This window comes from Dendropsophus ebraccatus, chromosome 7, assembly GCF_027789765.1.
Source record: "Dendropsophus ebraccatus isolate aDenEbr1 chromosome 7, aDenEbr1.pat, whole genome shotgun sequence".
Classification (NCBI taxonomy): domain Eukaryota; kingdom Metazoa; phylum Chordata; class Amphibia; order Anura; family Hylidae; genus Dendropsophus; species Dendropsophus ebraccatus.
In genome coordinates, this window is record NC_091460.1 from 130468096 (window position 1) to 130488890 (window position 20795).

The 20795-nt window shown below is 42.0% G+C and overlaps 1 protein-coding gene across 2 annotated transcripts in view; it reads right to left on the reverse strand.

Annotated features, from left to right (window-relative positions):
• Window positions 1–3257: 3257 nt before the first annotated feature.
• UGT8 (UDP glycosyltransferase 8) overlaps window positions 3258–20795 on the reverse strand; it is a 74572-nt gene continuing 57034 nt past the window's right edge. For both annotated transcript variants that reach the window (XM_069978455.1, XM_069978453.1), the window contains exons 3-6: window positions 13743–13885; window positions 7746–7822; window positions 5979–6198; window positions 3258–4098 (exon numbers count right to left, since the gene is read on the reverse strand). In XM_069978455.1, the coding sequence (XP_069834556.1) occupies window positions 3750–4098; window positions 5979–6198; window positions 7746–7822; window positions 13743–13885 (789 nt within the window). In that variant the 3' untranslated portion in view covers window positions 3258–3749. The remainder of the gene's footprint in view (window positions 4099–5978; window positions 6199–7745; window positions 7823–13742; window positions 13886–20795) is intronic.

A 20795-nucleotide genomic window follows, 5' to 3' on the forward strand; every position in this document is an offset into this window, starting at 1 on the left:
TAACCCCTTTAACTTTGGATCCAGTTCTTTATTAACGGCCAATACTATACACAGGTCTATCACTTTTTACTAATTTGGACTAGTGCTACAATAATGAGTGTTACTATAACACTAGTGACAAACATAATGAATTAACTACATGATGCATGCATGCTTTTTTTTAGATGTATATAGCAGAATAATAGGAAAAACTCACTACTAGTAAAATGCACTTTAACATTCATGCATAGGATCACAGATATAACCCTAAAGGTACTGTATGCAAAAAAGAGTCAGTGGAGCCTTATTTAAGAGTCTCAAAACACAGGACTAGCCAGATATCCCTCCAGGAAGGATCCAGCCAAGGGGTGGCTCCTGTAGGGAAACCACCAAAACCACCATATTAAGTGGCCCTATAAGTCAATGTACTGACAGGAGAAAAACCAAGGCAAGGTATCCATCCACAAACAGCTGTTTCGGGGTGTTGCCCTTCATCAGTGTGGAGCAGGATTCTGGCTAGGTGGGAGCAATGCCTAGTAGAGCCATAAGAGAAACAGATCACTGATCTCAGGGAGACCAGCCAATTGATAACAGTGCCAGTTAGAACGCTCAATACAGTGAAGATTGCTCCCTGGGAAATACAAATATGGAAGAAAGAGTCTGTGGAGCCCCATTTAAGAGTCTCGAAACACGGGACTAGCCAGATATCCCTCCGGGAAGGGACCGGCCAAGGTTTTCCTGTATAACTTTAAAGGGGCATTCTCACTTTTATTAAGTGAGGAAAAATGCAAAAGTAAGCAATTTTAGAAAATGCTTTGCATTAACAAAATTGCTTTATTTTGCTTTTTGGTCACTTTCTCTCTCGCTATAGTTGACAGCTTGTTGTCTAGGTTTCAACTCGGGTGGTCAGGACATCTGGAGTGGTAAGTATGCAGTTTTCCCTCCTTCTATGGCTCCCTCTGAGGTCACTACTGTGTCCTTACTACTTCAGCCCTGTCCTCCAAACCAGAAAGTGAGAGGGGACCCAGCAGTTCTGAGCTGAAAGTTCGGCACCTGAGAATACCCCTTTAAGATACTGATATCTGTTAGACTTCTCTTGCGACTGTATGCATAAGTATTCCATTTTGTAAATGCATAGGAGAGGGCATCAGGGCAGGACATTTATATATTTTTTTAAATGGCAAGCAATGGATGTTACATATATCATCAATAAATAGGAGACACAGTGAATGGAGGAAGAATAAAAAGTAAGCACTGACTACTTCTCACTTGTTATAATATTTTATCTGTTAGTTCCCATAAAAAATAACTAACTAACCAGAGCCATAAAGCAGCACTGTACACAGGTAAGCTGGTGGTTGTACACGAAAGGAAATCTTATTTTTAGTGTGAATATTATTTGGTGCTACTTGCTTGCAAAAAATCTCATTTACTTTTTCGTTCTGGTTATTAAGACTATGGGCATCTCATTAAATGGAGATTACATGGAGATATGTGCATCATTTTCTTAAAGTATTATTCATTTTTAAAATTATTTTTTTTCTTTTATGTTGGGCTTAGGACATTAAACAGAAAAAAAAACGTAATGTGTCGCTGTCGTTATAACTTTAAAATTCTAAATCAACAAGGGATGTGAAATAAGCAAGTTTGTAATTTACATGAATATTTATTTTTAGTTATCTAGCTTTAAAACAAAGCTATACTTACTTTTAAAATGTATGTACCACCTGGTACATGACTTTGTTTTATTTACGTTAATAGAGTGGCACAGGTGTGGCAATGCAGGTCCGGCGGTACTTTTTTTGAACAGCTGCCCGGTTCCCGAAACACGATGCTGGTCTATTCTCAAGCACCGACCCGGCATGAAGCACTGGGGGCCCCCCAATGTGACGATTTCCCCTCCCCTCTATGACGCAACTCCATTCATTCTAATGGAGCCATGTCTCAGAATGGGAATGTCTTTTTTCACACTGGAGGCCAGAGGACCTGCCTCCAGTGTTCCAGGGGGTGCTGGTCCTCGGGAATAGACCGGTGCCGTGCAGGAAAATTGGGCGGCGGTTCAAAAAAATAACCGGGCCACCAGCACCCCTGCACTTGTGCTGGTCTGTTAATGTAAAAAACCCAAAGCAATGTACTTGGTGGTACATAGAGATGATCGAACAGCGGAAAATCTTAGGTTTTATAAAACTCGAGGCTTGTTGAACCTTCCGCATTTGATTCCCAATGCCTTCCCGGTCCGTGGGGAAGGAGACAGCCCGGGTACTGCCTGGACATCCTATAACCTAGGCTGAATCCCGAAATTCCAAGCGGTACCCGGGCTGTCTCCTTCCCCATGGGCCAGAAAGGCATCGGGAATCAAATGCGGAAGGTTTGACAAGGTTCGAGTTCTATAGAACCTAAGATTTTCCGCTGTTCGATCATTTCTAGTGGTACATTCACTTTAAAATCCAGGTCCAGTCTCCTGAAGGCAGCTTTTTACTCTTATGTTGGACTTTCTGTGTTTAGTTTCTTTTTTTTCGGAGTCTAAACACAGGAAGTCCCATGTTTCCCATGAGTGTTTTCCAAGTGTTCACCTCCTCACTGTCAATCATCTCCATCCATCGGCCCCAATTGATTTAAGTGAAGCTGCCCAATGAAGAGCTATAAATGAAATGTTCTGTTCCATGTGTCTCTCCATGACAGATCGAAAATTCTTAAACAGACATAGGCTATGTTCAAAGACGTCAAAAATCTTGACAAGGTGGCCGATTTTCTTTTTTTTTTTAATGTCCGTTTTGCCGCTATTTAACTGACTGCAATGGCAATGCATTGAAGTCAATGAGAAGACGGACGTCCAATGCACACAATGTATTGAATAACAGGTGTTTTTGCCGCGGGTGTCAAAATAATGAACATGATTATTTTCGCACGTCTTTTGCAAACAGCTGACTTTTTTTTATTAGTTGTTCACGCACAGTTTTTCTTTTGTTTCTGTTCTTTCTCTGTTTTTATTATTAAACTCAATGGACTTTTCAATTAAAAGGGCACTTAGTAACCCAAACTAGAATAATGTACAAACACCATTCATTGCACTAAGGGGAGGGCAGGCTGCTAAATAATGTCTGTTATTATAGACTCAAAATGACGGACGTTATTTTAAATGGAGCTTAAAAAACGTTGTGTGAACATAGCCCAAATCGAAATTCTTATAAAGATATACTGTTTCTTAATTGTGTTAAGCCTAGACGCACATAACGGTAATAAAAGGGAATTCAAATGTAGCTCTATTACCACTGACATATCAACTCACGTGTTTAATTTTAAAAATACTAGTTTAGGCCCAAGTAAATGGAATTACTCCAAATACTGTCCATAGACAATGTATTAAAAGGAGATAGGCACACTCACACAGTATGTATTACAAAAGATGGATCTGTCATACAGTTTTTTATACTCTAGTAGTGAAATATGTACATTAGTAAAAAAAAAAAAAAAAAAAAAGAATGTTTTTGCTGAGTTCTGATACAAATTATTTAAAGAAGCAGATTGATAATATTGATTCCTTATAAAAGTTAGTCAGGATTAAACTTTACGTTGTTCAGTGCTTGGAAAGGCTAAAAAAAACATTGACTGTGAATGCAGTAAAAAAAACTTAGAATAAATAATGATTGAAATGAATGGCCATTGGGGCTTCGGCCTACTATACAAATGTGTTTCCATCAGTGCAGTACAGATTCCCTTAGTACTGAATTTATGTTACAGTGATTCCTTTCGTTTCGGCTTGCACCGATTCATTTCACTTTCTCTTTGTGCTTAATGTGACCGTTCTTTTTGTGTTTTCCATTCGCTAGGCCGTTATGGTGGAATCCATTGGTGGTGCTATGGTCTGTAACTTGTCTCTTCTGCAGGTATCTTCTGATTCTTGAAAGCATATACCACAATAAAATAATAACAATCACTGTGAGTAAAACAATATCAACCAAGAAGTACTGGACGATAGAAATGTCATAGGTAGCAGCACGAAGATGTTCAGCCCCATTGTGTCGGATGACGTAATCGATCCAAAAAGCAGCTCTGGTGACAGGATGACCTGGCTGATCCTTGTGGATTTTTGATAGCGTTTGTGCCCGCTGTCGATAACTGTGTTAGAAGAAGAAAAAAAAGATTACTTTAAGAACTTAAATTTTCTGTCTGCAACATAACTTAGGTCAGTGGTCTGAAGCTAACGGGGGCAATGCATTTTTCCATCCATTTCATTGTTTCCTTTCAGTACATTTAATTTCAAAATCACAAAAAAAGTAGTCAAACATTTTGATCCTTTTTTTCATAATTAAAGTCAATGAGAAACTAATTCTATAATATGGCATACAGCAGCATTCGTGTCCCCCCCCCCCCATTTTAACTTATGCAATAAATGGACAGAAAAACACAGTGTGAACCCAGCCCCTCTGAAAAGATGATAACAAAGGGCAAGCTATACAGACTACCTAGGTCACGTTATCTGGCGGAAATTATCACAATATTTGAAGAGTCATATAGTTATACACAAAATTACATAGGAATAATGAAGTAAATAAGAAGGGGAGGATAGTAAATTGGAGCAGTTCATGGGAGCAATGCACCCAGGACATCTGAGTGGCCCGTTCCTTAAAGCACCTCTGTACCCACAATCTGACCCCTTGTACTGTCAGATAGCTGCTTTTAATCCAAGATCTGTCTTGGGGTTCATTTGGCAGGTTATGCAGTTATTGTCCTTAAAAACAACTTTTAATCTTGCAGCCCTGTGTCAAATTGGCATGGCCTAGAGTACCAATGCCGTAGCATTGCAACACCCCTCCGTCCCTCCTCCCCGCCCTCATCATCATTAGGAACGCCCCTAGAACAACTTCTCCTATTCATTAGCTGTCTGAACACTGCACATGTGCTGGAGCGTTAAGGCACCTGTGCAGTGTTCAGACAGGTGAGGAGTAGGAAAAATCCTGCCCAGGGGCATTCCTAATCATGAGGAGAATGAGGAGGAGGGCATCGTAATCCTAGGGCACACACACAATCTAGGCCACGCCAATTTGACACAGGGCTGCAAGTTTAAAAGTAGTTTTTTAGGAAAATAACTGCATCACCTGCCAAACAGACCCCAGGACAGATCTTGGATTAAAAGCAGCTATTTAAGGGTACAAGCGGTTTGAGGGGGCAGATTGTGTGTACAGGGTTGCTTTTAAGTGTAACTGCCTTTTAAAATATTTTTGCAGAAACTTTGCAATAGGTTTTATTAGGCAAAAATGCCTCTTTCTGTTCCTAAATAGCTGTTTTGCAGCCTCCAACCTCACGTCTTATCTGTTCATTATTAGGCAAAGCCATCTTCATTACAGAGAAGCACAATAAAGACAGGTTCTGATGTGTCCATTATAACCTATGAAGAATGGAGGGGCCAAGGGGGATGAGTGAGCAGAAGGAGGAGACAAGCAGCTGTACAGTTTGGGGACTGTCTGGTCAGATAAAATTCTAGATTCAAAGGTTAAAGGTTAGCCAGAATCCTACTCCACACTGACGAGGGGCAACTACCTCGAAACGATCGTCTGTGGATTGATGCCTGCCTTTGTAAACCCTTGTCATGTTGCAATACTCGCCACAGAGTTAGACTTTGACGTAAAAGGGGCCACCCTGGTATTTCCCTATTTATGTTCCAATACTCGCAACCGAGCGGGACTTAAGGAGCTACGTATCAGGGTGGTTTGGTGATCTCCCCACTGGGAGGCACCCCCCTTGTCAATAGGCTTCCCTCCCCTGGAGGGATATCTGGCTATTCCCGTGTTTTGAGACTCGTAACTGAGACTCCACGGACCCTTCTTTTGCATAGATTCACAGGTTAGAAAGATCACTGCTAGTCTGGGAACTTGGTGAGAGAAGATTGCAGGATTCTGTGTTTTGCAGGGCTGATTTTTTTCTCAATACAACACTTTGGAAAAAGGACTAGCATATGTAGTATGCAATTGGCAGTATTCACAAGTATGTTATGTTACCTGGGATTATGGATAACATCTGAGAGAGACTTATATAGACTGTCTTCTGTCATTCGACTCCAATCCAGACGGATTCCCATGCCTTTAGCCTGAACTCTGGTCATAGTATCGTAATGGTCCCCAAACAGAGGTATTCCAACAACTGGAACCCCATGGTACATGGCTTCAAAAATACCGTTCAGTCCTCCATGGCTAAGAAAGGTTTTAATTTTAGGATGTCCTAAAAGAAAATGTTATAAAACAATGTGTCAGTATTTTACATTTATGACACATTTTTATACATTGATTTTTGCTTATTTATACCCATTTGCTAATAAAATAATGGTAAAATTACGAAGAAAATTAGCAATGAGGTGTTCCAGGGCTTAGTCATTGGTGGCTTATCCAAAGGGTAGGCAAACAACGTAGCCGATCAGCTGTTCAAAAGAGCTGTAGCTTCAGTATATACACAGTAAATGAGGCCAAAATCAGATGGCTCGCTTGAGTGTGTAGTGGTCATGAGAGGAAACTGTAGCTCAGCTACCATTCATTTTAGCCCCCTCCCCTTCTGCTGATTAAAAAAAAAAAAAAAAAATGATATGCTGATATAGGCTATGTTCACACTACATTTAAAAAAGACAAAAGGTGGCGGTTTTACTGTTTAAAAAGACTTCCGTTTTTGCAGCGATTTAATTGACTTGCGTTGACTAGCAATACACTGAAGTCAATGGAATGACGGACATCCAATGCACACAGTGTATTAAATAAGAACCGTTTTCTGTGCGGACGTCAAAATTATGATCATGACAATTATTTTGTACATCTTTGCAAACACCGAACATTATTGTTAAGTTGTTCACTCACATTTTTTCTTTTTTCACCATCTTTTTACCATTTTTATTATTACATTCAATGGACTTTTCAAATAAAGACACATCCAAAGCCAGTCTACCTAAACTAGAATTTTTTCTTTTCAAAAATGGAGAGGAAAAAAACATAGTGGGAACATAGCCATATACTAAGACATACTTACAGTAAGTCCATTGAGTTTAATGGCCTATATTTAGTCAACTAGTGACTATAGGCCATTTGCTGCAAGTGTACTTTAAATATTAGAATTCAAGATCATGATCCACTGCAAATTTGAGTCCAACTTAAAGAGGTACTCCGGGCTGGGGTCTTTTTTATTTTACGGCCTGGGAGGAGATGGGTATAGAAGGCATGATTCATACGAACCAGAAATCCGGCAGATTCACTCATCTCTACCCCTGGTTCCAGCGCAGGGTCCCGGATCACGTCGCTCCGTTCCCCCGTCCGGCTGCCACTTCCTGGTCTAAGCTGCGGCTTGAGACGTGATGTCTCAAGGCAGCTCAGCCATTTAGCGGCCCAGATGGGACTCCGCTATGACTGCTAAATGGCTGAGCTGCCTTACGACGTTACACCTTAAGCCACAGCTCAGACCAGGAAGCGGCAGCCAGAAGGGAGAACGGGGCGCCGCAATCGGAGAGGTAAGTGACCGGCGCCTTCTAAGTCCATACAATAAAAATCACCCCAGCCAGGAGTACCCCTTTAAACATATATGTTGGAGAAATAGCGGACCACCGATAAACTGAGTAAACATAATGTGAATCCAATAACATTTTGTTATTTTATCACATATTCCTAATTAGCTTATTTTAACATTTAAAAAACCTGGAAAAGACTTAATAAGGTTCAATATAGGGAAGAGCTTTTAAAAGAAAACTGAAGGCAAGAACAAGGGGGCACAATATTGTAACATTTACTTACCAAGCAAGTCATTCTGAGGCAGCCATTCCACCAGTTTTGTGTTGTTCCCTAAATTTCTAGGCTTTGGCCCTGTAAATCTAAAAAAAATATATATTTTTTTACAGGTTTAAAAATAAAACAATGTTAACTTGAAATAGAATTATTATTGCTTAGTCTATCCTATTTATTGCTTCGAACAATTATTCTGCAAAAAAGAACAGATGATAAAAAACATTCCGGGGGTGGGGGGATGGGGGTGGGGTTGACAATGAATTCAGCACTTTGATGTCACATTATTGATGTCCAATATGCAAATATAAGTTATCTGTGCAAATAAGGTGTGAGTCTATGGGTATAATGCAAACAGCAATCCGAAACTGGACTTTGCACCAACACTAAATGACGACTATTAGACTTTATCTACATTAGAATTCCTGTGAGAGTCATTGAGTTTCATCATATTCTCTGTACATCGGCCTTCTTCTATGGAAGAACTATATTATTTTTATGCAATGTTGACTGGTCACCTTAAGGCTATGTTCACGCAACGTTTAACATAGCAATGGATGCGGTTAGACTGCCGGCCACCAGGCTGCATTCAGGACATTCCTGCAGCGCATACCTCTGTATCGGCTGCAGGAACATTCTGTTAAATTGACTTGCAGCCACCTTCGGACGTGTTGATAAATCAATTAGCCATTCACTTTAACCCTTAGGGGACACAGCCAGTTTTGGCATTTATGACACAGCCAAATTTTTCAAATATGACATGTGTCATTTTATGCCTCTGTAACTTTGGAATGCTTTTATCAATCCTTGTGATTCCAAGATTGTTTTTTCGTGACATATTCTACTTTATGTTAGTGGTAAATTTGGACCGATACCTTTAGCGTTTTTTTGTGAAAAACTCCAAAATGTTGTGAAAAATGTAAAAATTATTGCATTTTGTTTAGTAGCAACTTGAAAATTTAAACTCAGATTTTTTTAGGGACCAGATCAGTTTTGAAGCATATTCTAGAGGCTTGTTTACTAGAAAACGCCCATAATTCACCCCATTTTGAAATCTTCACCCTTTCAAGTATTCAAATTGACATTCATACAGTTTTTTAACCCTTTACGCATTTCACAGGAATAACTTCAAAGAAAGTGTGGAAAGTAAAAATTTCCACTTTCTTTGCAGAGATCCCAATTCAATCCTATTTTTTTCATACCAAACCAGCTATAAAAAGTAAAATGTAATAAAACATTTATTCCTCTGAATCTGCAGTTTTTATTAATACCCCATTTGTGGACATAAAGTGTTGCACAAGCGCACAACATGGCTTAGAAGAGAGGGAGCACCCTTTGGATTTTGGAGCGTGGATTTGGCAGGAATAAATGTAGGAGACCATGTTACAGTTACAGAGCCCCCTAGTGCTGAGACAGTGGGAACCCCCCACAAGTGACCCCAATTTGAAAACTACACCCCTTAAGGAACGTAACAAGGGGTACAGTGGGCATTTTGACCCCATAAGTTTTTCACAGTTTTTTGCAAAAGGGGCCCATGAACATTAAAAATCACATTTTTCACACTTACACGTTAGTGAAACCCCAAATTTTCCAAATTCCAAAAAGCTTGGAGAAGCAAAAGCCCCCCAAAATTTGTAAAGCAATTTCTCCTGAGTAAGAAAATACCCAATTTGTGAACGTAAAAAATTGTACGGACGCACAACACGGCTCAGAAGAGAAGGAGCACCTCTGTCTGTGTGTGCACTCCTACTGTAGCAGTAAATGCAACGACGTTTACTGACACTAACGAAGGCTGATGTTTATTAACGGACGCTGAATTACACTAACAGACACTGACACTAACGGACGTTGATGCTTACTAACAGACACTGGCGGTTACTAACGGACGCTGACTGATGCTTACTAACAGACACTGACTGGCGCTTACTAATGCACGTTGACTGACACTTACTAACGGATGCTGACTGACGCTTACTAACGGACACTGACTAATGATTACTAACGGACACTGACTGACACTTACTAACGGACACTGACTAACGATTACTAACGGACACTGACGCTTACTAACGGACACTGACTAACGATTACTAACGGACGCTGGCTGACGCTTACTAACAGACACTGACTGGTGCTTACTAATGCACGCTGACTGACACTAACGGACACTGACTGACGCTTACTAAAGGACACTGACTGACGCTTACTAACGGACACTGACTAACGATTACTAACGGACACTGACTGACGCTTACTAACGGACACTGACTAACAATTGCTGGCTGACGCTTACTAACAGACACTGACTGATGCTTACTAATGCACACTGACTGACACTTACTAACAGACACTGACTGACGGTTACTAACGGACACTGACTAACGATTACTAACGGACACTGACGCTTACTAACGGACACTGACTAACGATTACTAACGGACGTTGGCTGACGCTTACTAACAGACACTGACTGGCGCTTACTAATGCACGCTGACTGACACTAACGGACGCTGACTGACGCTTACTAACGGACACTGACTGACGCTTACTAACGGACACTGACTGACGCTTACTAACAGACACTGACTGGCGCTTACTAATGCACGTTGACTGACACTAACGGACACTGACTGACGCTTACTAAAGGACACTGACTGACGCTTACTAACGGACACTGACTGACGCTTACTAACGGACACTGACTAACGCTTACTAACAGACACTGACTGACGCTTACTAATGCACACTGACTGACACTTACTAACAGACACTGACTGACGGTTACTAACGGACACTGACTAACGATTACTAACGGACACTGACTGGCGCTTTCTAACTGACGCTGACTAAGATCTCCCTTATCACTGGGAGATCACAGGGGAGGGGGTATTTATTATGTGTGTGTGTTTTGTGTATACACTATGTGGATGCAGGCTCTGATCTCCTCACATAGCATTCAGCTAGTGGGGGATCAGACCCTGCATCCAGCCTCTGGTCCTCACTGTCAGACACTGTGATTGACAGCTCTGATCACAGAGCTGTCAATCACAGTACAGAGAAGCAATGTGACCAGCGTCATTGGACAAACGCTGGTCACATGCTTCCCAGGAGGAGGCCGTCCCTGGATCCCTGAGCTCAGGGTGAGTCCCGGGACCAGGGGGCGTGGCTATTGCGGATGGGGGCGTGGCTACCGCGGGCGGGGGGGCCGCGGGAATCGCGGGGGGAGGGGGGCGCCGATCAAGTGCGGGGGGGGGGGCTCCGATCGTGGGGGGGGTGGTCATCAGAGGCAGGGGAGGAGGAGAGGGAGGGATCTCTGCCCCAGCTTCCCCCGGTCCCGGATCTCAGCAGAGACCGGGACCCGGGGGGTTACTGATGACTGTGCACCGGCATCAGTGGATCGTTACCGATCCCCTGATGCCGGTGATTGCCTCCAGGAACGGCTTCACTAAACTGTCAGCTATCAGCTGACAGTTTAGTTTCAGCTCCCGGTCACTATTTACATAAACAGTGAGCACCGGGAGCCGGGAAGTTATAGTACGTCCTGGTGCGGAAACTAACCTCCTGCCAGGACGTACTATAACTGCATGGTGCGGCTATGGGTTAATGTAAAGTACGGCTGCTGGCTGACTTTACATTTTGTGAACAGCTATTATTTACGGAAAAAAAAGATAAGCATGTACATTATTTTAACACAGAAAAAAAAGGAAAAAAAATTGGTCAGCTCTCCTAGAACACTGTTCACACTAGGCAGGAGCACGTTGCCATGGCTGAAATTGCAAACACACAAAAACACAGAAAGATGCAACAGCTCACCGCAACAGCAAGATACAGACCCACCATAGACATGAAAATAATTAAAAGCAGCCCCCCCCAACTGCCCAAAAAATTCCCACAAAAATAATGAGTCTCTTGGTTACTATTTGCAAACAGCGTAAACTGCCTCACCACGATAAGGTGGACTCATAACGAGGCAGACCCTACACTGTATGTACACTATGGCCTCTCCATGGCGTATAATACGCCTATGCTCTGGGCATGCAAGATCCGTCTAATACCTGCAAAAATAATTGCATCACCTGGGTGAGACAGGTGGAGTGCACGACCAAATAGAGGCAGCCACTCCCCCAACTGGAACACAGAAAAAATACAGTGTAGGGTCTGCCTCGTTATGAGTCCACCTTATCGTGGTGAGGCAGTTTACGCTGTTTGCAAATAGTAACCAAGAGACTCATTATTATTGTGGGAATTTTTTGGGCAGTTGGGGGGGCTGCTTTTAATTATTTTCATGTCTATGGTGGGTCTGTATCTTGCTGTTGCGGTGAGCTGTTGCATTTTTCTGTGTTTTTGTGTGTTTACATTATTTTAACGCCCCTTCTAAAGAACGGGAGTTAAAATAACCATGTCGAAACACATCGGCCGGCATCGCATTGACTTTAATGCAATGCTGCCCCTGCAGTAAAGAATGGACGCCAATTTCATTGCAATCAGCGTCCGCCACATTGTGTGAACATAGCCTAAAGAGGTTTTATTGTACATCGTAAACAATGTTTAGTTTGTCTTGGACCTGTTACCATGTGTCACTCCTATCATGTGCTATATAAAGCGCTCTGGAATCTATACAAATCTATCTATACAAGTAAATGATTATCCATTACCTGCACCAGTGCATTAACAACAGTGTATCCCTGGCCTAAAGCTGTGTCCCCTCACTGCATTTTTGTTTTAGCTTGTGTTCACACATAGGGGGACATTTATTAAGTCCGGCGTCTTTTGGCAGAACGGATGGTGAATCGTGCAGACTCTGAGTCCCCTTCACACCCCCTCCCGCCCCCCCCCCCCCCCCCACGGGGGGTGACAGGTCCTCTTTAATTAGCAATATTTAGCAATGAATTGTACCATTGCGGTAAAATATCCCTATTTTTGCTGTGATTCCATGAAAATTGCTGATAAATAGCGTTATTTTATCACCATTGCACAATTTGTAGCAAAATAGTGCTAATTAAGGATGGTCCAAACCTGCCGAGGTTCGGGTTCGTATGTACCCGAATGCTCGGCATCAGATTCTGGCTGCTCCGTGCAGCGGGTGGATACAGCAGGAGGACCACCTGGAAAAATGGGATACAGCCTACGGCTATGGCTGTATCCCAGTTTTCCAGGCGGTCCTCTCGCTGTATCCACCCTCTCCACGGAGCGGGCAGACAGCAGGAATCATTGCCGAGAGTTCGGGTTCGTAAGAGCCCGAACCTCTGCAGGTTCGGACCATCCCTATTGCTAATGTGTAAAAATAGCCTCAGGGTAGGTTTGCACACGTTAGGGTAAATTCACACTGAGGAAAAGGTGAGTAATTTAAAGTTGAATCCGTGCTTAATTTTCTTCTTAAAATTCAACCCGTTAAATATATACACAGCAATGTCCAATTGTGTTCAATGGGATTTCCACTCTGGTGTTCACACGGCGGAATTTTCATGCAGACACACTTTCCACAAAAAGATTTGACATGTCAACACTTTGGGGAGATTCCACCAGAGAAATCCTATAGAAGTAATTGGGGCTTTAAATTTCAGCTTTCCGCTCGAATTCCGTTCCTATTCCGCAGGAGCTACAGAAAAAGAAATTTTAAGCAGAAAACTTTCCCCTTCAATGTGTGAATATACTCTTAAAGTTTCATTGTTTAAATGCAATGAAGAGTAGCTGTATGGAAATTAAATGGTTAATTAATGCAATGAAGTGATGCAAAAAAAAATAATAATAAAATGATCAATTATTGCAGTTAAATGATGCATTTGCATTGAAAATATCAGCCTTACAATGTGATCGGCATTACCAGGGTTAATCAGGTTTAAATAAGTGCAAAATCAGGTTTTATCAGATGCTGTTCAAAACGTGCAATGTAAAAAATGCATGCAGTTGGGTTTTTGTGGGGTTTTTTTTGTTGTTTTTTTTTTTTGGGGGGGGGGGTCACTTTTTTTACTTTTTATCCCAGTTCAGGGGGAATCTAGTACATCTTACCTCCAAAGGACTTTCTGACGCAGTTTCGCGAGGGCTCCTGCTAGTTTCTCAGCTATGTCTTCAGATAAATATTTCACTCCTGCCCCAAATGAGACCAGTACAAAGCCATGTTCATCCACATTATCCACCCAGGTCTGAAGATCCTTAAAAAGAAAAAGAAAAATTTTAAAAATTCACAATAAGACATTTTCATTTCAACGAATATAGTTAAACCTGTAGGGCTCATCAAGTTAAGGTTTTTTTTACGCAAGATGTACTGGTGAGCTATCCACAGGATAGTCCATTAGTAAGGGTCCTTTTACACAGCCAGATATGGGGCAGTGCATGGACATAAGCGAGCAATGATCAGCAAGATGCCTTTAGAATGCACAATTAATCATGTAGCCGGGCTGCACAAACGATCATTGTATTGTTCGTGCATCCGTTTTACTATATTACTATTGGCTACAAAATCCTTTTTACACAGGGAGATGTGTGGCCGATAGCAATAGATCTTACCTCCCCACAAAAGATGGGATCAGGCAAATAGCAGACATTTTTACCCATTGCCTATTGCTCTTCTACCCAATTGCTAACACCTTTACATGGCCCGATTATCGTCATAATTAGTGTTTCTAGCAACGCTCCTTGCAACGTGACACATTCCCTTTAAGCTATCTTAATTTAGACAGTTGTAATTAAAGGGGTTATCAGGCACTTTAAAGTCTTTGATATTGTGCTCTCAGTCAGTAATTGGCTGAGTGGGTTGTAAATCCTGAGATTAGTTTGTTTTGGAAGTGGCGGCAGCTACAAATAGTAGGGACACTGGAGACACCACAGAGCAACCCCTTTTATTTATTGCCAGTCATTACAACTCCTTTAATTTATTGCCGGTCATTAGCTTAGTCCCGTTGATGTAAACAGCTACTAATTTATTTAGAGGGAGAGGCCAACCAATACATTTTTTATCTAGGGCTGTCTGTGTCTGCAAATGTATAAACTGTCATTGATTTCTTCTACAATTTACCCCAGTTTCAGGCATATATTATAGTATATATGGTAGGGCATAAAAGGACAATCCCCTTTCTGCAAAGCCCACCCACTTTCTAAAAAAAAGTGAGTGTGTTATAAAACCACCTAAAAGCCACACATGTGCAAATAGGCTTTGTGCAAAATTGTGCAACTTATGTACACCAAAAAAACTGGTATACAAACGTATAAATTAATAAATTATAAACTAATAAACTATCCTATAGGGTGGGTTCACACATACTGGAATCGCAGCAAATTTCACTGTCGCAGCCACTGATTGGCTGAGCCAGATGTCAGGGAGCTGGGAGCCACAGAAGCATGGCAAAGCGCAGACCGGTAAAGTAATTACCAGGCCGCAGTGGGTTAAGGAGCATGGCGCTTAACATACTCACTGCACTCATAGTAAAGCGGGGCCAAAATTATAGCTAGACAGCTAGGTAAGATCATATCCAAAATGGCAGGTCTTGTGGAGTGTTCTTGGTTTGCAGTGGATGGTACCATGGGGCCCATAACTAATTGATATACATCTCGGTCAAAAGCTAGCCCATCTGGTTGAATCTCACATAAGAGCACAAATTACTAAAAAAAAAGTTCATCTTGGTTAAGGCAGAAGGTTGCATAGCTTCAGACCAGTAGGAGTGCCCATGATTTTAGTCCTCATTTAAAACTGTCTACAATGGACATGTGAGATTAGCCAACCACAAGATAGCTCATCAGTAACCGGTCAACTGTTTGGAGCCACACTACGCGGTGAACAGAGCTTGTCTCCATTCGTTGCGTTGCGGTGGCGATGTGTAACTGCAGCTCAGCATATATTCAAGTGAATGGGACCAGAGCTGCAGTTACACATCCCAGCTGCTACCAAGTGAATGGAGACAAACTCCATGCACTGTGTATTATGCTGCCAAAAGGCGTTGTGTGGGCATCCCGCCGATCAGTCACTGATCAGCTATCCTGTGGATAACAACCATAACCATCATGTACAGCATAAACAGCAACTGGATAGGCTTTTAATACAGTCAATAAGATGCTGGTAGGTTGTCACAGGTATCTGGAGCCACGCTGACTGCATTGTCCCTTTCACCCATGGAAGTGACCCTTAAAGGGGTACTATCAGCAGGTTAGAAGAATCCTATAGCATCGGGAGGAAGGTATGTCTGTTACCTTCCTCCTCGGCAACGATCCCATTTTTTTAGTTGGGATAAACTCCGCTCTGGAGCACCCTCAGGAGCACTTCTCCATCAGTGCTCCTAAAGGAGGGTCAGGCCGGATGACGGGTCAGCGCTCCTAAGGGTGCTCCGGAGCGGCGTTTACCAACTAACAGCAAGGGATCGGTGCTGAGGAGGAAGGTAACATACATACCTTTCTCCTAAGCCGCCCTGGCGCTATAGGAGACTATCAGCAGGTTAGATTGGTCTAACCTGCTGATAGTTCCCCTTTAACATCCAACCCAACTGTATATATATATATATATATATATATATATATATATATATATATATGTGTGTGTGTGTGTGTTTTCAGTACAATGCATGTAAAGCACTGTAAACTATAGTTAGCAAATGTGTAATTTGAACAGAGGGATCTAGAAAGAGTTTGGCTTATTCTGTAACCTTCGGTGTTTCCACACTTAACACTATAAATTATTGTACTGTGCACATGCATGAAAATCCATCATTTCTGCTCAAAGACAAAGTGACAACAGTTTTCCTATCTTTTTGCCCTGAGCCAAATAGATGCGGAAGTCATAAAAGTCCCAATCAAAGACAAAAAGGGACTGATTCATGGCACTGTGTCCTCTTTGTTTCATCCCTTGGCTATTCTCTGCAGACTTTGGGACTTTAACGTACAGCTGCAGTTACTGAGCAAGGCTTCAGCTGGTACTAACCGGTACAGGGTTACACCACTCAATGGAAAAGGGTGCTCTAAAGGGGATACTTGATCACTTGGGAATCTTAAATACTAAAAAGATGACTGCACGTGTTGTTTCAGTTCCTTATGGGAATGCCAATAAAAACATACCCGTCCACAGCTGTGGGTGTTTCTTGCTAGTTTCTTAATAAAACAATAGAGAATAGATACTTTTGCACAAACCACTGTGCATGAAGTATACCGTACACGTGTTTGGCTACCTCACAACTTGCCGACAATTTTGTACATTTTGAGGGAGAAGTGAAACTGGCTCAGTCACCCCTAGCAACCAATCAGATTTCACCTTTCATTCCTCACAGACTCTTTGGAAAATGAAAGGTGGAATCTGATTGGTTGCTAGGGGCAACTGAGACAATTCTACTTTACACCAGTTTGATAAATCTCCCCCATAGTGTTTTCATTGGAAAGTTAAATATTGGTCTCTTCTGACCGCAGCACCTTCCTCTATATATATTTGGGGAGTGTCCCATATATGTTTTGGCAAACTCAAAATGAAGACCCTTGCAAACTAAATCACATTGTGACATTTATGAATTTTGGAGATATTTTTAGGTGGTCCCGGAGGAAAAGCTTAAAGGGGTTGGCCACTTTATAGTGAAATTGTTCAGTATACAGTATTAGTAACTAGGCACCCCTCCTCCAGGCTGTGGCGTCCAGGTCTATATGCTGAAGGGTGATTCTGTCTATAATATGGCCGAGTATAGGGGAGCATGTGACTGTGCCCCTCAGTGTCCTCCACTGAGCCTGTACAGTATAGGGCTATGTTCACACGTATTATGAGACCGTCCGTTCCGCGACCTGGCCAGGTCACGGAACGGCCAGTCTCAGAAAGGATCATCAGTACTGCACTGCAGTACCAGCCGGATGATCTCTAGTGCTGCTGAGTTCTGATGCGGGCGCATCCGTGCATGTCTGTATCAGAACTCCCCACTGCACACTATGGAGTTTGCGGGAGCCTCTCACTTCATAGTGTGCACTAACAAGGTTTGACATGTCAGTTTTCTACGATACCGCTAGGGATCCGGCCGTAGCGGACACCAAGTGTAGACACTCCGGCCAGGATTCCCTCGGCCTGCAGCACAATGTAGGTTCCGTACCAATAATGGCCTTTGCAACAACGGCTGTGATTAGTACTGAACTTACGTTGTGTGAACATGGCCTATGACTACAAAGCATATGCATTGTCATCACTTGTAGGGGACATGTATTGAAAAAAAACCTCAGATGTCTAACATTTTTTAGCATAATACATAAGATTTTAAAGAAATTGTATAGTACAAAATTAGTACCCTTCCTGAAGGAAAAATAAGACCATTCTGACCCCTGGATAGGATCAGTAACCTATCACATTCAGTAACAATACATAAAGTATAATGGAGCCTATATAAACAAACTCCCTATGCTGCCTTTATAACACAGAATAAGATATTATAGTCATTAAAAGGTTAAAGGGGTTGTTCACAAAAAAAAAAAATAATAATAATTAAATCAACTGGTGCCAGAAAGTGCTGGAGATTTGTAATTTACTTCTATTAAAAAAAATCTCAAGTATTTCAGTACTTATCAGCTGCTGTTTGCCCTGCAGGAAGTGGTGTATTCTCTTCAGTGTGACACAATGCTCTCTGCTGCCATCTCTGTCCAGGTCAGGAACTGTCCGGAGCAGTAGCAACTATCCATAGAAAACCTCTCCTGCTCTCCAGACTGGAAAGAATACCCACCAGCTGATAAGTACTGAAGACTTGAGATTTTTAATAGAAGTAAATTATAAATCTCTGGCACTTTCTGGCACCAGTTGATTTCAAAGATTTTTTTTTTCTGAACTACTCCTTTAAGTGAAATCTAGGCAATCATCCTCGCTCTCCTCTCAGACGACTTTGCCTCTAATGGTCCTTTTGGACGGAGCGATAATTCGCCCGATTGCACGATTAACGATTTTGAATGAACGATGTGTTTTTTTATAACAATCAGTGTTTAGACGGAACGATACATCGTACGGAGAAATCGTTTTGCAATCGCTTAAGCCTATCTCACAAATAGGTCAAATCGTTGAAAGACTGTTTACACGGAACGATCTGCAAATTTTTTGCGAACGATCAAGGACGATTTAAGAACATGTTCAAAGATCAAAATGAACGATTTCTCGCTCGCTGTGTTTACACGGAACAATTATCGCTCAAATGCGATCGTTATCATGCAGATTCAAACGATAATCGTTCCGTCTTAAAGGACCATAATAGTCAGTACATTCAAAGTAAACACTATCTGAGTAAAAGTCATATAATATAAGCCAAAACAGCAAATAGTCATTTTATAGGCTTGTAAATGTTTTCTATGACAGTATTATTATGTGCTTTCGTTAACACTTAAACCACTGATGTGTCTTGGAAAAGCAACTTGCAAGGAGTTTAAAGATTAACGATAAGACTATAACACTAGTTTATATACTTTTTTTTTTTTTTTTTTTTTTTTAACTATTACCACTTTGGCACAATAGAAACTATTTTCATGAAAAATTAGTGGGAAGATGTAAATTTTTTTTTATACCAATTTTAACATACTGGGTTTCCCCGAAAATAAGACAGTGCCTTATATAAATTTTTGCTCCCAAAGAGGCACTATAGGGGAGAGTTATCAAACATGGTGTTAAGTGAAACTGGTTCAGTTGCCCCTAGCAACCAATCAGATTCCTCCTTTCATTTTCCAAAGAATCTGCGAGAATGAAAGGTGGAATCTGATTGGTTGCTAGGGGCCACTGAGCCAGTTTCACTTTTCGGGGGATGTTTAATTTTTCTCCTTCCCCCCCCCCCCGAAATACTCACCAACGTCCTCAGTATGAACAGCAGTGGGACGGGCATCAGATGACCTTCGGCGTGCGTCAGGACGCAGGGCCATGGACCAGTATACCTGCAGTGCCGACTGTGAAGCTCCACAAGGGGATTAGGTGTGACCTGGGAAGCTGCGAGCAGTGGGTGGCGGTTGGTGGTGGGCAGCAGGGGACTTTACTTTCGGGGACACCTTACTTTCAGGGGATGCCTTAGTTTAGGGTGGGGGTGCCGTATTTTTGGAGGGATGCCCTATTTTTGTTAACATTAACCAGTGATCTACTGATCACTAATACATTACACTGTGATACCATTGTAGTGCCATGTATTGTGTATGTCAGCTTCATCCTGACAGGTAATCCACTCATTTAGGCATCTGACATGGCTGTGTAGAAGCATATCCATGACTGGAGATGAGTTGATGATGACTGGAAACCAGAATCTCGCTGGTGGATTTCCAATTGATAAGTATAACATTATCCCACCATTGGGTAACTGCGTTACATGCCGCAGTTATTTTACAGCGGCATGTAACAAGTTAAACTATCCGAAGCGCAGGATTCTCCACCCCGGGTAGTTTCATCGAGAGCCCGTTTGTCATATTGACAGATGATCTCCCACTATGCCAGAGCAGGTATGAAATGCAGATCCAGACAGGTCAAATTATGGTCCTAGAGGCAGGGCGGAAATCATACACGGCTAATAATGGCCTTTCATCACTGAGAAGCAATAAAAAGCAAGAGGACTGGAGTAAGTTTATCTTTTATGATGAATTGCAAAGTCAGTTTTGCTCAACACCAGATCACATAAGGGTTAGACGAAGACATAGAAAGGCCAAAAGCCATTTGAAATTCGGTGCAGGGTCGATGATGAAGTGGGGAGGGGGGGCGCGGAAGATTTATTGTTGTAAAGTACACATTAGAGATGAGCGAACCGGGTTCGGGTTCGAGTCCATCCGAACCCGAACGATCGGCATTTGATTAGCGGGGGCTGCTGAAGTTGGATAAAGCTCTAAGGTTGTCTGGAAAACATGGATACAGCCAATGACTATATCCATGTTTTCCACATAGCCTTAGGGCTTTATCCAACTTCAGCAGCCACCGATAATCAAATGCCGAAAGTTCGGGTTCGGATGGACTCGAGAATGCTCCAGGTTCGCTTATCTCTAGTACACATGAATCAAACCCTGTACAATGTTATCCTTGAAAAAATGTACTTCCTTTTTCCCAACCCTGAAATAGTTTGTCTTTTAACAGGATAATGTCCCATGCAACACAACCAGGTCAAT